Source organism: Talpa europaea (genome assembly GCF_964194135.1).
Source record: "Talpa europaea genome assembly, chromosome: 5".
Lineage (NCBI taxonomy): Eukaryota > Metazoa > Chordata > Mammalia > Eulipotyphla > Talpidae > Talpa > Talpa europaea.
In genome coordinates this window covers 2808142-2825124 of record NC_140071.1, presented here as the reverse complement: position 1 = coordinate 2825124, position 16983 = coordinate 2808142, and the positions used below count along the sequence as shown (strand labels likewise).

The 16983-nt window shown below is 55.7% G+C and overlaps 1 protein-coding gene across 1 annotated transcript in view; it reads left to right on the top strand.

Moving 5' to 3' along the window:
- The window catches only part of SEMA5A (semaphorin 5A), a gene marked incomplete at both ends in the record, with an annotated part of 211126 nt that overhangs the window by 131492 nt on the left and 62651 nt on the right, over nucleotides 1–16983 (top strand). The window contains 3 exons of the mRNA XM_084233709.1: nucleotides 190–475; nucleotides 2121–2256; nucleotides 8456–8660. Coding sequence (XP_084089835.1) covers nucleotides 190–475; nucleotides 2121–2256; nucleotides 8456–8660 — 627 coding nt within the window. The remainder of the gene's footprint in view (nucleotides 1–189; nucleotides 476–2120; nucleotides 2257–8455; nucleotides 8661–16983) is intronic.

The window sequence follows — 16983 nt, the reverse complement described above, 5'->3', positions numbered from 1 at the left end:
AGGGGGTCCCACCGGCGGCTTCCCTTCGCTGTGCGCTGGGTGCCGGCTCTACCCAGTGGCTCAGGACTAGCCCCCCTGGGCTCTGAGCTCGCCAAGGGAGCAGCCTGCTCAGCTCGAAGCCGTGTCTCCCGGGAGACAGGGAGGCAGGCCCGGGGGTGCTGAGGCTGCTCTTCTTCCTGTCCCTTCCAGAACCCAACTTCGTGTCCTCCTACGACATCGGGAACTTCACCTACTTCTTCTTCCGAGAAAACGCGGTGGAGCATGACTGTGGCAAGACGGTGTTCTCCAGAGCCGCCCGCGTGTGCAAGAACGACATCGGGGGCCGCTTCCTGCTGGAGGACACGTGGACCACCTTCATGAAGGCCCGGCTGAACTGCTCGCGCCCCGGCGAGGTGCCCTTCTACTACCACGAGCTGCAGAGCACCTTCTTCCTGCCCGAGCTGGACCTGCTCTACGGCATCTTCACCACCAATGTGTGCGTACCCCGACGCCCCTTGACCTTTAAAGGGGAGCTGGCTTTAAAGGGGAGCTCTTATTTTCCTGGCCCAGCAGCCAAATCATTTTTTGAGTCTGAATTAAATGTCACACAAATTTAGGTGACTTCTGAGATCAGATATAGGAAGAGAAAGCTAATAATAATAATAATTAAAGTTATGAGCGGCACTGACATGATAGTATCAAATGATTCTACCGTTCATCTTGCCTGGGTACCTACCTGGGCTATTTATTCTTTATGCTCCAGCTCCTGGATTTGTGCGTAATAAAGCGGGGGTGTCTGCAAAGTTCCCTCTTTGAGATAAGGTCATTCTTGCCTCAGCCCCTGCTCCTAATTGAAATGCACGTTCTCCCTTTGCAGGAGCTGCCTTTCACGTTCTCGCGGTGGCTGGCTGAGGCATTTCTGTGGGGATGGTTAAACTTTGGAATTATTTTTGAAAAACTTACGCTGTCTGTCTTGTGGGAAGATCTCCCAGCCTCAGAACGGATGTTCTGTTTGGATACGGCAAAGCCTAAAGCTGAGGTTCCCTGCCCGCCCCCTCAGTCCTTGGATCTCACTCTTGCTTCATTCTCAGCTGAGGGGCTGTGACAGACCCAGCAGGGTCACCCCGCCCAGGGATGGAGGCTGGATGACCCGGAGGCAGGCTCTGAGCTCTGAGTTCTGCTTGGAACGCCCTTTGAAAGCCCTAGTCAGTGACCCACCCTTTAGATAAGACCCACTGGGTGTCCCACAGCACTGAACCTGGGTGGGCTGGAAGTGCTGATGGGGGAGGCAGGGTGGCCAGTGCTTCCAAGTTTCTGGGCTGGTCCTGGTTTGTTAGGTGACCAGCAGCTGGGTCTGTCTGGGGTCGTCCAGGCTTGGCCCAGGATCCCGGGCACCTGTTCCAACTGGCAGCGGCCACAGTCCCTGCCCTGCTCCGCTGTGTCCTGGCATCAGAATCCTGCGGAGAACCACGCTCCTGAGGCCCCGGCAACGGCCTTGCTTCCCGGCTCCTCTTCCTCCTGCCCCGGCCCCACGGAGCCTGAGCTTGTAGCCACAAGGCCTCCGCGCGGCGTCTCCTTTCTCGGGCTGAGATAAATGACTCCCCTCCCAGCCCACCGCGGCCCTCTTTGTTGCTGTGAATCCGGTTGTCAACCCCGGAGGTCATTTTTCCACCTTGATAAGTTTCTCTTAAAATATCAACTTGCAGATCCTGCAGCTGATTCACCTTCAAAGCCTCGTTTCAGAAACCAGGCAGCTGCCGGGGCTCACCGCTCAGCTGACGGCAGTTTGCATCTGGGCGGGTTCGGCTCTTTATCCACATCCCCCCGGCTCTGGGCAAAAAAGGAGCCACTTTGGAAGCTGGGGCTGGACCTTCCTGGGTGGGTAGTGCTCAGTGTGGGTTTAATGTCGCGAGTGCCCAGGTGTGTGAAGTCGGCTGACGAGGCTCCTCCATACTAGAAGAGGCACAATCCCCAGATCCCACCTCTCTGCCCTCAGCTGGATGCAGCTGCTCACAGAGGACCCATCCTTGACAAAACTCCCCCCAAACTGCAATTGTGAGGCCTTCTAGAAGGTGCTTCTGTGGGGCGTGCCTGACTCCTGGGGCTCTCTGACCTCCGTCCCCTCTCCCTTGGCTCCCCAGGAACAGCATCGCCGCCTCGGCCGTGTGCGTCTTCAACCTCAGCGCCATCTCGCAGGCCTTCAACGGGCCCTTCAAGTACCAGGAGAACTCGCGCTCCGCCTGGCTGCCTTACCCCAACCCCAACCCCAACTTCCAGGTAATTCCAGGTGCTGGTGCCCTTGCTGGATCATCCCCCTGGGAGAAAGCAGACCGTGTTGAGATGGGCTGGGCCAACCTGTGGAGGATGCACCGTGCAGCCAGGGCTCTGGGCCGGCCCATCACCCAGGCGAGGCCCTGGGTGCCTGAGGGCCGGCATAACGCGGCAGGGCGGGGAACCAGGCGTCCGTGGGTCCTAATGGAGGTGGGTGCTGTGTCCCCCGGACCCAGATCCTTCAGGAATGCAGCCCTGGAGACACAGGGGCACACTAGGCTCTCGTTGGCAAGTGTGCCCAGAAGTTGTGGGGTGACCAGGTGCGATGGAGCGACCAGGGCAAAAAGTCATCAAGACATGGGGCGCTTTTGGGCTCCCACACCAGGGACTGCCCGCCCCCCCAATGTTCGGAAGGAGCTGAGGCCTGAGAGATTCAGCCCCGTCTCACCAATCCCCTCGGGCTGCAAGAACCCGAGTCCTGGGTGCCTGGGTGCTTTGAGCATCGAAGTGCGCTTTGCTGTGGTTCTTCCACCAGGCGCCTGACCCACCCTGCTTCTGGGGCGGTCTTCCCTCCTAGCTACCTGACCGCCAGGTTCAGGGGTGCCCTTGTGCCTTTCCTCAGTGAGCCTGGGAGACGCTCGTCCTGGGGGGGGGCTCCCCTGACCCCCCTCAGCCTGGGTGACTTCCTCGGAGGCTCGTCTCCAAACACAGCCTTGCCCGGGGTTAAGCTTCAACACAGGGAATCGGGGTGACAAGCCTTCAGCCGCCAAGGGGGTATTTCCAGGGTACCCCTGGGGTCCGGCGGTGAATAGACGCTTTGGAACTTGGTCTCTTCCTCTGCTCTCAGCCGCGCTGAGGGAGCCATCATTATCCGCACTTGCCAGGGAGCCAAGTGTTTTATAAAATGTCTATTCGTTGTCCCAGCCTTGCCGGCTGACAGGGTCGCTGGAGAAGGAGTTCCCTTGGTGGGTCAGGTGGGCTGAGGCGGGGGGTGGGGGGTGGGGGGGCGTGACGTGGCGTCCCGAGCATGCCCAGGTGCTGTCATCGTCGCAAACTCCACGCCGACTCTGACCCCGAGTTGAGTCTCCACATCTAGTCCCCCCAAGGCCCTGCTGTGGGGTGCGGTGTGGCTATTGGAGAAGAGCCGTGAATTCCTGCAGGTTATAAATAATAAAGACGCTCACTGTGGGTCTTCAGTGAGCAGCCTGACACGCAGTATGTGTAAGCTCGAGGTGCGAAGCTCGTTACTTGGATGCATTTATATAAAATGGCTCCTTGCATGCGTTTATATGAAATGGTTCCTGTAGCCACAGTTACCAAGTTACAGCGTCACAGCGCAGTATCTCCGCCTCCGTTACCTCCTCTGTGGCGTCTTCACTGCTGTTTGCAAGTTTCTAGCTTTCAGCAATCGCGTCTTAACCCCTAACTGGTTTGACTGGTGTTTGTTCAGGTTCTGCACAGGCCGCCTCCTCGCTCTGTCTGATTTGTCTCACTGAGCGCGCATGGCTGTGCCCTCCCTCCCTCCCCGCCCGCCGTGTTTGTGGGGTGCTTGGAATGTGATGACGGTTCCGGCCCAAGAGCCTCCCCTGTCAATGCCTTATGCCCTGGCATGGGGAACACTTCGCCCTTTGGGTATATTTGCCTCTCACCGAAAACCCCTCATGTCCAAGGCCGTGGCTTCACGATGCATCACAGGGAAGGACTCACCCCACCCCCAGCGATGGGCAGGGATGCGGGGTGAGCACGCAGAGGTGCAGCGGGCTTTGAGGAGGCTTAGCGGAGCTTGTCCTCTTCAGGTAGAAGTTGAGCTCTTCAGGAAGGTCACGTTATGCATTTAATTCCTGCCCCGAATTCCTGCATTAAATGCGATTATTGCATTTAATTCCTGGCCCAAATATGTAGCAAGTGTCTCCCTGTGCCTCAATGGATTTGGGCTCCCCTCACACGGGCATCCTTCCCGGGCGCAGGAGACCATCTGGACGGGTCTGGAGAGGAAACGCGTCTGGGAGGAAGGACCCGCACACGTGAGGAGGGTCTCTGGATCGCAGTGACCAGCAGTGAGGACGCGGGGGCGTCCCTGCTGCTCCCCTACTGCTGGCAGGAGCTGTGTGCAGCTCCGGTGCCGGGAGGGGCTCATGAATTAGGGGAAGAGAAACGAGAAGGAGTGGTTAGGAGGGACAGTGCGGAAGAGTCGGTGTTTGGCACAGGAATCTCGACTGTGCCGTAGAGAGCAAAACCGCGATCTGTGATTTAAGTGCGTCTCCCCTAGAAGGCCTTGGCGTTTCTCTAAGCCTGGCAGTTGGGGCTCGGCACCCCACGTCATCCAGATGCTGAGCCTCAAGGGAAAATGTCCGCAGACAGAGGACATCACCAGGCCCATGGCTCAGCTGCGTGTGACAGACTCTGGAATTTTCTGTGCAGTTTGGGTTACTGCCAATGAGACATGGAGGCGTCACAGACCACAGACCTCAGAACGTGGCCAGGCTGCTGAGGGTTTTGGGGGGCCTTCACACGGGGTGAGACCACATCGTGGGAGCTTAGACCCACAGGCGCAGTGGGGCTGGGCGGGGGCGGGGGCAGGGGCGGTGGGGTGGGCGCCATTACCGGGCCTGTGGGCTGCAGGCCGGTGCGGGGATGCCAGCCCAGGGGAGGGCCTGTTGTCCTTGAAACAAGTAAATAATCAAGACGAACGTTTTACTGTCTCAGAAAAAGAGCAACGCGGTCGACCTTTCCACTTCCGCGGCCTTCGCGGGCCAGGCCCGGTGGCCGGGTGAGGGGCCCTGGTTCTCTTCCTTTTGGTTCCTCTTGCTGAGCCCCAGGCTGTTGCCGGACACAGCGGAAGCCTGCACAGGCACAGCTGGAGGATTTGCAGCCCATTAGAGGGTTAGGCGGGGTACTTAGGACCCCATAAATAAATGCTGTAAATTTAAATGGCTTTCAGAAAATTTGAAAAACAACCCCTGGGGGGGATGTCCATTACAGGCTGGCGAGGAAGCCAAGGCGCTGCGGATGGAGCTCTCGCTCCGAGTCTGCCACCCAGTTCTGGGTGTGTGTGTGTGTGTGTGTGTGTTTGGGGGGGTCCCCTTCTGGCAGGCACAGCTCAGACACTAGCTGGGGGTCTACACCACCACTCTTCTGACCTGCCCACCTGCTGATGGAGCAGATCCACGGGAGATGGGCTCAGCCCCCCCTCAGTCTTCCCCCCTGTACCCCACTTCAGAGCCCAGTCTCAAGTCCAGCTTGTCACCCGGGCTTCCGAGCCACAGGCTGCAGGTTGGAGTGTCTAGCGATCCTTTCCTTGGCTTTGGTTGATTGGCAGGAGCAGCTCATGGAGCTCAGGAAACAGTTTACTTACTGCTTTGCCGGATTATTACAAAAGGATAAAAGTCAGGAGCAGCACAGAGCGAGGGGTTGGGGGAGGGTGAGGGGCTGCCCTCTGGTCTGCCTCTCTCCTGGCACCTCCTGTGCCCACCAGCCTGGAGCCCCATCCTCGTGGGCTTCATCACACAGGCGCACCCGATTAGTCCTCGGCTGTGAACCTGACCCCCAGCCGCTCCCTGCGCCATAGGTCAACGGGAGGGAGGGAGCGCTAACTCCTCCTCCAATCACCTGCTTGCGTCTCCTGGCAACCAGCTCCCCTTCCTAGGTGCTCCCAGATGTCCTCGCTGACAGCACATAGACGTCTTCATAGTTCTCTTAGGGAAACCCAGGGGCTTCCGGAGCTCTGTGTCAGGAATGGGGCCAGGCAGCAGACGCGTGTCTTATTGCGAGTCCCAGTCCTGCGCTGGTCATTCAGGTCCATGACGCCAGGATACAGGGGTCCAGGAGCAAATCAACAGGAGCCGTCAGCGGCCTCCTGGGGTGACCCCCCAGGTTCCTCATTGAGCAGCAAGAGGTCCTCCTCCATTGGAGGTTATTGCTGCTGGCTTTTAGTATGCCGGGCCTTTAAAAAACACTGTGAATAGGAAACTCGCGTGCAACACTCCCCAAGTGCAGAGCTGACTGTCCCCAACCCCATGAAGTGCCCTGGCTTCCGCCAAAGAAGACCAGCAAGCGTGGTCTCTCAGCACTTACTCACCTGCACGACTTCAGGCCACACCCACCAGAGCTGGCTTCAACCTCATGGACAGGCCACATCCGCGCTGCCAGCGTGACAGTCACATAGGGTGATTCTGTGAAGTCCCCCGGGCCAACCTGCCCGACAGCAAATGCTTGTGGTCACCCACTGAGCCTTTCCTTCCTTTAATTACTCGCTCAGGGCCTCCCCTGTGGCGCAGCGGTTGAGCGCTGGCTTGCGAAGCTGCCCACAGCCTCTGCAGCACCGGTTCGATCCCCGGCCGCTCCCCAGCCACTGGAGGAGGGTCCCACATGGCGTGACAGACCTCTCCTGCCGCCCGCTGCTCCCCTCAGCAGTGTACTTCGGTCCTTCTGCCTGTTCTGCTCCCCGCTCTGGCTCTGGTGAATTCTCTCACCCTCCCGCGCTTCTGACTGTACCCAGTGCTTGTATAAATAAATAAATCAATCTCTTAAAAAATAAATAAATAATCACTTGCTCATTTCCCTCCGGCCCATGCAGCTCAATGGGCCGCGAGCGGCTGTCCTGTACCCAGTGGGTGGCTTTCACCCCAGGGTTCCCGTCTTCCCTGGCCAGGCTTGCTGTCTGGCCCCTGGTCATTTACAGGCGCTGTCAGTCAGCCCACGCGCCCCTGCTGACTCCTCGCGGGTGTCCTGCGAGGAGAGTGACTCGAACGGTGTTTGGCCACCTAATGGTGACAGGGTGGAGACAAGGAGGCTCTGCTCGCCTGAGACTCCTGTGAAGTAGGGAGCTGAGCCCTTCACCTGTTGTCACGTCGTCCCATCAAGGGCACAGGGAGCCCGCCTGGGGCTATCCCTTGGCCTGGCACCAGGGACCCCTCCTGGGGACCCAGCCCATCCTCTGCAGGGATGTGGCATTAAACTAAGCATCAGCCCAGACTCAAAATCCATGTCATTCCGAGATTCTCTGAATCTCCAATCAGCCCGTCATTTCATGGCAAGTGGGGCGCTCTCTCAAGTGCTGCAGAATGCCTGTTTTTCAAAGCAATTTCCATCTCACACTTGCACCTCTAACCTGTTATAAAATCCGGGATTAGAAATCACATGTTGTAAGTGGTATTGCAGATGGCATGAAAGTGGGATTTCATTTCCATCAAACCTACTTATATGAAGTTCTGCTCAAGATCAGCCTTTGTGGGAACCAGGATTTGAAGTTATGGAAGAAATGACAAATATTGGTGGCAATTTTCTGATTCTGTGCTCTGCCCCAGGGAAGCTTTGCCTCTTTCTGATCTCTCCTTTTACCTCATCCTTGCCCAGAACCATCCTCCATCCCGCCCCAGCTCTCCACAGCGCAGCTCTGAACTTAGTTCTCAGCAATTCGAGGCCTCGTGTTTCTACATCGCCCTGACTCCGCCCTCGCTCCCTCTTTTGCCTCCTTTAGACCCTCGTCTCTCCCCATCTCTCTCCCTCCCTTCCCTCATCTCTGTGTCTCTCTCTTGCAAGTTTGCAAAAAGTCTGTTCGTCTCGCTTGGAATATGAGTGCAAAGCAATGAGCCTGCACACTGCTCTTGTGGTCTGTGAATGACATACAGTATTGCATAATTCACAAAATTAACTGGCACAATTATATCTTCGTGGAGTCCATATCTCATGTGTAGACCCACCGCTCCCCTAGAAAGCTAGCAAATCTATGTGGTGTATGGATTGTTACCTTTCCCATTTGGTTACCTTCCTCATCGGACGGCTGGCATGCTTTCCTTTTGTCCAGAGAGCTTCTGAGTTCTTCCAGAGGGGACACGGTGTTTTTATAGACAGGCCGTTTAAGTCAGCAGTGACTGCCATGTGAGTTTGTTTTTAATCTCCTGATCAGCCAATTTATGATGAAGTTGAGAGACTCCCCAAGAGTGATGGGTTCACATCTACACTGAGAGGGAGGCCGAGGATAGGGCTTTGAGGGGAGAGAAGCCCTGGTGTGTGCAGACCTCAGTTCCCTGCTGGGTGTATTTGGTTTCCAAGGCAGTCTCATTGGGGTGGCCTGGATCCAGGTGGGTCCAGGTGGGTCCAGGTGAGTCTAGGTGGTCCAGGTGGATCCAGGTGGGTCTGGGTGGATCCAGGTGGGTCCGGGTGAGTCCAGGTTGGGCCCCAGTGACAGCCTGTCTCCCTGCAGTGCGGCACCGTGGACCAGGGTCCGTACGTGAACCTGACGGAGAGGAACCTGCAGGACGCCCAGAAGTTCATCCTGATGCACGAGGTGGTGCAGCCGGTCACCCCCGTGCCGGCCTTCCTGGAGGACAGCAGCCGCTTCTCCCACGTGGCCGTGGACGTGGTGCAGGGCCGGGACGCCCTCATGCACATCCTCTATTTGGCCACAGGTAGGCCCGCGCCCTCTCTGGGGAGCCCCCCCCTCTTCTGATTGGTCTAAAGTTCTCAACCTGCTGCCCCAGCGCCAGCCTTTGGTGCGTTTCGCATCCTCACAAGCACACACCCCATGGTGCTCACATCCATCTTCACTGCCCTCCATGCTTCTGGGGAGACCACCACGCCCCTATTTGCTCAGTAAGTTTCTTCAGGTCAAGACCTCTTAACTTGGATGATGGAGGACACTGGGCTTTGTTAGGGGGTGTTGCTGCTCGAATGTTCGCCTGGGATCACGTGCTGGGTCCAGCGGGTTCCCAGAGGGCGCTCACAGCCCTTCTGTCGGGGTGCTCTGCAGAAGCAGCTGAAAGACGCGTTTGTGGGGCCACAGAACAGAACATTTTACCGAAAACATAGACAAATGCCCCTCCCCCAGGCCCTGGGTCACCGGGCTCAGCTTCACGCAACAGGCCGTGGGGGGCAGGTCCTTCCGGGCTGCGACACAGACAGTCCTGCACCCACCGGGGTGCAGGCTGCTTCTCCCGCCAACTCTCTGGGTGGCAGCTCCGGGGCTGCTCCTCCCTGTGTGTCCCGCCCTGATGTGCACCTGCCCGGGGGCTCACCCCAGGCTCTGCCCCTGCCTCCCCCATACACGCCCACCTGCCCCACGGCCCTGCTGCCCTCCAGGACGGAGGCTGCTGCATCCATGTGCTGTGTACCCTTTGTCTCTGCCCAGGTAGATGCCCCGTTGCCAAGTTGTGTCTGTGCAGGGTGGCCTCGTGGGGACACCTCGCCTGACTTCATTGCCCAACTTTCCTGCCCCGTTTCCATCCCCACTCACCTGCCGGGGGTGTCCCCGGTAGGCCTGAGCCCCTGAGCCCTGCTCTCGCGCTGCTTGCTGGGCAGTGACAGTGACAAAGCCAGAGGTGGCCAGAGTGTCCGTCGAGTTCCGGGGCGTGGAGGTGGCAGGTGGAAATGGCAGAGGCTCAGGTTTTGCTCCAAGTTGGATAATAACCAGGTGAAACATTTTGCAAAGAAACGGCGTGTGACTGCCCTGGTGAGGAGCACGGTGTGGTCACAGGCCTGGGCAACCTCTCCCCTCAAATCCTAAAGTGTTGCAAACCTACTTACCTCACTCAAAAAAAATGCATTTTTTTAAAAAAGGAAATCACATGAAACAATACATTTTTTCCAAGATAACGGTCAATAATTCCTGGAGAATGAATCGAAGGGTCACCACCAAGGCAGACATGGTCATATTGAGGATGAAAATGTTTTGCACCATCTATGAATTTGCTTTAAGATCCGCCACTTATGTGAAGTGTGAGTGAGCGCCAAGTGGCGTGTCCCCGCACCGTGACCCCATGGGTGGGCGAGAGTCTGGCCGAGGCCCCTTCTGTGCACACCAGAGCTGGGGCAGGGGCCTGGCAGCCCGGGAGGTAGGTGGGCAGCAGGGTCAACACCAGCCTCGGCGGGTGATACCGCCCCAAGGAGGCGGATATTGCTTCCTGACGGACATGAAGTCGTACGTGCAAAGGGCAGGTGCACGTGCGGTGCAGCGACAGTTGGACAAGCTGTGCTGTGACCATCTCACGGGGGGAGCACCATCAGGGGAATGAATGTGGAAAGTCTCCTGGTCTTGATGAAGAGGAGAAAGGCTTGGGAATCGCTGATCTTGGTGTTTCCTGGAGAGGAACTAGCGGATCCTGTTTATGCTCTGGGGGTTGGGGTGAGGGTGAGTCCAGCACAGCCCCTCGGTCTTGGGCATTTGAGGGACGTGTGACAATCTTCTCTGAGAGGGAGAGATGGAGAGATGCAAGTTTAGTGCCAGTTTTAGTGTCCCATCCACTGGGGAAGACTCAGCAGTGAACAAAAACATAGATGCCTGCCCTGAGCGAGCTTGCGTGGCAGAGGAAGGCAACAGCAAAGTGAAAGGTTGACCCCAACTTTTCTATGGGAAAAAGTGGAGCAGGGAGGCTGGGCGGTGGGCGGCTCGGCCCAGGGAGTGTTTCTGTGGATGAGCCCCCAGGCGCTGAGTGCCATCTGGGGGGGCAGGGGGTGGTCGAGACAGGATTCCACTCAAGGACTGTGGCTTTGGGCACTACCCAGTCCTGACTGTTGCCACTGAGTTGAGCCCCGTGGACCCGCCTTTTGTAGGGTCACACCCACGGTGGGAATCGTCACACCGAGAAGGGTGAAGCACAAGAGAAGGCGTCCCGGATGGGTGAGGCCCTGAGCCTCCCGAGGGCTGGACAGGGTGTCACCGGGGCGGGGCCAGGGGCACCCTGACCTGCAGGTGCAGACAGCACCAGAGCCTCACCTGTGGGCTTCCTCGGAGCTGCCAGGAGACCGGGGAGGGAGCAGACCCTCCCTCTCTTCTCTTCCTGATCGCTTCTGAATACAGAACATGGCATTTTGATGGCTGTTTGCTTGCTACTCATCGTTGTTAAAAACTGAGAAATCAGCTTGTGGAAAAAACGGCATTCTTTGAAAAAACAAACTATTCTAGAAATTTCTCCGACTGGACTAGCGGTTGGCAACTCCTGCGACTCAAGCTGAAGTTCCACTTGGGGGACTGTTTTATCCATGTATGGTTTCTCCAGCACGTGGATGCCCCTCAGCTCCTTTTCCAAAGAGGAAGACAAGGCTGCCCAGTGAGGGGTGTGTCAGTGTCCCCCTGACTGACCAGAGAGACTGGACAGTCCCTGAGAGCAGCCTCGGGGCACCAAGCCCAAGTAGCCCCTCTGCCATTATGAACAGTTACCTCCCTCAACTCTGGAGTCTGTCTGCAGCTCCCTGTCAGAGGCCCGCATTAAACTGGGAGATCTGGTGATGGAGACGTATTCTGCAATTGTGTCGTGGGCTGGAAATTGCAAAAACGAGTCTAATTGACTTCCTCAACATGTCCCCGTTTATTTAAGAGATTCCTATAGGCTGAAAGAGAACATTCTGTGGTTGGACCGTCTATTTGATAAAATGTAAGAAAATTGAGTTTAATCACAGAATGATTGAGGTGAATAATAGCAGAGCAGGCAAGTCCTGATTCCCTGGCATTATGGGTTAAACGGTGTCCCCTAAAAGGACATGTTCAAGTTCAACTCACCAATATCTCAGAAGGTGACCTTGTCTGTAAAGAGGGTTTCCAGAGCTGTCGTAGGTCAAGGCGAAGCTGGAGTGGAGGCGGCTGAGCCCTTAGTCAGAGTGTCCTTATACGAAGAGGGACACAGCCTGGGCACAGGGGCAGTGCGTGGGACAAGACAGCCAGGGAATCCCAAGCTGAACAGCCACCGTGAGGCTGTAGGGGATGGGGGGCCACCCCGGTGCTCCTGGGACTAGGGCCCTGCATGGACCTCAGTCGCAGACTCCCTGCCCCGGGGTGTGCGCTCTGGTCAGCAGCCCGGCTCATGCGTCCAGCTGTCTGCTTCTCCTCGCATCTGGTCTTGCAGCTACATGTCAAGCCGTCTGGCTTCCTCTGGACCCTGACCTTTCTCAGTGCCCTGAACTCAACAAACAGAATTAATATTCTAGTATTTGTTCATGTCAGGCCCAATTAAAATGAGAAGTCTACTGTTGAAAACAATTTAATGTTTGCCAAACCCCTTAAAATGGCATGAAAACCAATCACTGCTTTGTTCTACTAAATATAGGGACAATTCGTTCTTGCATTTTAATGCATTTTGTTTTTAAGCATGTTTTTCTGGATAAATTTAGTAGCTCATGCCTAGCTCCCTAAGCACAAATAACAGGGTGTTACAGGCTATAAATCAGTAGATACCTAAGTTTCCTCGGAGCTGATGCGACTCCACGTTTGTGTCTGGGGAGGACACTTCCCGCTCGGCATCGGCCTCCTTGTCATCCTCGGTCATGTCCCAACCATCAGTGTGGACTGAAATTTGCCCCTGCTGGTAAAGCTGGTCTTTGGACTAGAGAAATGCAAACTGTTTCTCTTCATCTTTTTGTGTAGAAACCCTAAAGTTGTCTGAATCCTGAAGCTTTGTCTCTGTCCCTGGGCCTGCGGCCCTCTTGCTCATACAGCAACCGAGTTAGTAGATTATTGTTTTGGGTGAAACAATCATGTGATAATGCTGAAGACTTGCAGTGATGTACGCCCGGGTCTTCTTCCCATCGGCCCAGCTCTTCTTTGAAGGCCTTTCATCGTTTACCTCAGACCCCGCAAGAGGGTCTCCCAACAATTTGGTGTCCTCCGGGCCCCTCCCATTGCCATGTTGCTAAATCACATTTACGGAGACCACATGTCCACTCAAGGCCAGGGCCCCGTCATGGTGCGAGCCAGCCGAGAGGCCTGTACCCCAAAAACACAAAACCAGACAAACAAAAATCCCTCTAATAGAAGTTTAAGTTTCAATTTTGAAAGTTTAACTTCCTCCTTGGGGCCAAAGCTGCAGCTCCAGTTACCGGAGTTGAGGCAGAAAGGGCGCAGCCCCTGCAGCCAGAGCCCAGCCCCAGCCGGTCCCTGCCGTCCGCTCATCTGGACCCGGCTGGAGAGCTCCAGCAGAAGGAGGCCCCTTCTGACTCCAGTGCTTGGAGAACAGATGTCAGCACTAGAAAGAGTCCTGCAGTGTGGGCGGGGAGGGCGCGGGGAAGCGCCTTCACAATGTTTCACAGTCAGCTTCTCCCACCAACTACGAGACCTGCACCCCTGCCGCGGTGTCCACTCTCCCTTCTCCCTCCTTTCTGCGCCCCCAGCTGACTGCCCTTTTCCTGCCTGGGGGCACGAGCACCTGCCCCTCAGGGTAACCTGGCTGCCCGCAGGTGCTGGCGCTACACCTGTCCTCCAGGGGGCGCTGCCTCTCACACTGTGACTCCAGGACCCCGGCTGCTTGGGGGTGACCACAGGACTGTCCACATCTGGAGCTGTCGTGGCACCCCGTGGACACAGAGGATGGGCGAGACTTTGGAATTCCGTCTGGAATGCAAGAAACAGAACGTCTGTGCCCGCTGGAGGGCGCCAGAGTGACGGGGGCTTTGCCATCCGCCCTGCTTGCCACAATCACCCTTCGAACTGTCAAATAGGAATTCTTAGCGCTGTAAAGTCGGGGATAATGCGGTCCTGTGCTCAATGCATCTTTGCGCCGGGGAAGCTCAGCCGCCGTCCATGATCGGAGCCTGGTGGGCTGCTGTCCTCTAAAGCTGTCTTCAGAGTGACCTTTCTGAAAGGCCCCGTCTGATGGGCAGAGCGGGCGGCTGGACTCAGGGGTGCCAGGCTGCTGGGCCTCTCGCCTGGTGCAAAGTGGAGCAACCCCTGCTGTGGTGGGACACTTCCCGCCTGGCCTTTGGGTGCCCACCTCCTTCATGCCTGTCTCTGCACATTCCTCGTACTGGTGACTTGTATGTACGACCCTGGCTGGCAGTGATGAGCAGCCATTACTCCTCCGACCCAGGCCTCTGCCTCCAGGTAATTAAATTCCAGACAGCAGTTCACTCGCTCGGCTGTGCTGAGGAGGGTGAGCGCCGCGGCCACGTGTCATGAAATGTCATTAACAGCGACATTGTCTATGGGCTCCCCGCAGGCGCGGGTACACAGCACGCAACCGCAGGCAACAGCCCATCGCTTCTGTGCAAATAAGCCCTTCAGGGAGCCTGGGCGACATCCCTGAGAGGCAGAGGCGGAGATTTGACAGACCTGGGAGTGAGAGGGCTCAAGGTGCGGGGAGTGAGAGGCACCTGTCAAGACTCTTCCCACCTGGAACCCACTCCCCCAAACCCGCCCGATGGGCGAACACGGCACACTGCCCGCTCCCCGCTTCCCACCTCCTGCCCCAGACGCCTGCCGCAGACTGTTGTAACAGAGCAAATATTGACAACACCTTGTCTGCAGACGTGCTTGGGATGTGGGGAAACAGTTGCAGCATGTCGATGCCAGATTTTCTTTTAATTGGGTTCTCTCAAAAGATAGCCACGTCTTGCCATGAGGTGAAGAAGACTGTACAAGTATTTGTGGGTTTATAATGTTTTATCTCCTTTCTCTTTTGAGATGTGGAGATGGCCACATTTGTTTCTTAATAGGGTCTTTTAGGGTCTTTCAACAGAATTGTCCTTACGACAGATGCCCTGGGGGCTGTAGTCCAGGAGCCACACGATTCTGACAGTGTCCAGATGGGGTGATGTTTTCCCCGGGCCAGCGTCCCTAGAGGCAAATGCTGTTCCCACTTCGCCTATCTGACTTAGCCCTGCAAGGAAATCACATAAATAAATATCCCCTTCAAGAAGCTGAGGACGTGACGTCTGCTGATGAGACCGGGTATGAAGAGGTAAAGCAGTTGGAATGTAACCAGCTCCTCAAGTCACAGTCCTTGAAATTACAATTATGTAGCAATTCTTGGTTTTGTTTTGATTTTAAAGACAAGATTTTGTTTTATCTTTTCTAAACATCTTTTTTAAAATCTTGAGTCAACACTGGTTTGCAGCACTGCATGTGATTCAGGGGTTCAGGTTCACACCTCTTCAGATGTGTGTTACTACACACACCACACCACACCCGCCTGCCACCAAGGTGCCCACAGTGCTCCACCATAATTCATTAGGCACCCACCCCCCTTCCGGTAGCCACAATTCTGTAATCATATATTTTTTAAGATTTTTAATTTTATTTATACAAGAGCTGGGGTACAGGCCAGGGGTGCGGGAGGGTGAGAGGATTCACCAGAGACAGAGCAGAGAGCAGAACAGGCAGACTCTGCAGTCCTATTTTTAAGGTTTATTTTGATTTAGTTTTGTCCATTATTTTACTTTCTTTCTCTGCATTGCACATCTGCATGGACTCATCCAATATCTGTCTCTCCTTCTGACTTGTTTCACTGAGCGTCATCCCTATCAGTTTCATCCTTGCTGTCATAAATGGCAAGTCTTCTCCTTTTTACAGCTGAAGAGTATTCCATTGTCCAGGTAGACCACAGGTAGACCACAGCTCACGGACCAAAGAAAAGCCAGTGTGAAGACACACAGGCCTCCCCGTTTCTCTCTGGCTGCCCTGAGTAGCTGTTGACTCAGTGCCGAGAGTCAGTAGCTGTTGACTCTACTCCGTGAGTAGACGGAGAACTGAGTCACCAGAGAATTTCCTCTAGAAAGGTTTCCTTCTTTAAGCCTGGGAAACTAGTCCTGAGCGTTGTCTGCAGTTAGTAAAAGTCCCGGACAAAGATGGTGATTTGAACATAGCAGAAGCTGGTCTTTACACTCCGAGAACAGATTAGAGGTTGGGGGAGACTCAAAGTCCGTGCATTGGCGCCAGTGCTTAAAAAATCCAATCATGAGGGCCTCCCCGGTGGCGCAGCGGTTGAGCACTGGGTTGCGAAGCTGCCCGCAGCCTCTGCAGCGCCGGTTCGATCCCCGGCTGCTCCCCGGCCACCGGAGGAGGGTCCCACATGGCGCGCAGACCTCTCCTGCCGCCCGCTGCTCCCCTCAGCAGTGTCCTTCGGTCCTTCTGCCTGCTCTGCTCCCCGCTCTGGCTCTGGTGAATTCTCTGGCCCTCCCGCACTTCTGACTGTACCCAGTGCTTGTATAAATAAATAAACAAATAAATCTTAAAAAATCCAATCATGAATTGTCTAAAAGCGCAAATACATGTGCGGGATTTTGCAATCATATACTACAGTACCGTCACCCTTGGTGCTGGAAGTGACCATGACAATTAATTACCAGGGTAGGTGCTTCGTGAATCCAATTGGGTTTCATTGATATGATCAATTGATTTATTATCTTTAACACCTGCCTTGACCATAGCCAAAGACCACAGGTTCAAGAAAGAAAATAGCATTAAGGCCTTCACTTGTCCTTGCTGAGTGGTCTGCAAAGGGCAGCTTCACGGTGGTCTCCCTCTTTGAGTTGGATTCTGTCTTCTCTTTCTCTAGAAACTCCGCTGACCACAAAATGTCAGCCTGTTGTGCCCCTGGGCCGCGCTGCTGGCCCCTGCGTGGGCTGGCGAGGAGCCAGCTGTCCTGGTCGTGGCTGCGTGGCTGACCTGTGATGACCACCTGGCAGCTGACCCTCAGCACCTCAGCCTTTCAAAACTGGGTCCTTGACCCACAGCCCCTGTTCCTCAGATCTTGGGGTCTTCCTGTTGGTACCAGACCCAAAATATTTGTCATTCAGGGTAGTGGGGGGTCCTCCGCCTCTGTCCACCTGCTGGTGACTGTCCAGAGGGGCCGCCACCTTCGCCAGCTGCGTGGCCGTTTTGTAATGTAGACACAGTAAATCTAAGGCGAGTCATTTCCTTCCAGAAACTGGAATTGCTCCCAAGCAGAGTGATTTCCAGTCTGGCTGGAGTTATGTCTAAGCTGCAGGCTGGACGAGAGCTCAGGAAAGATGCCCCGAGGACCTATT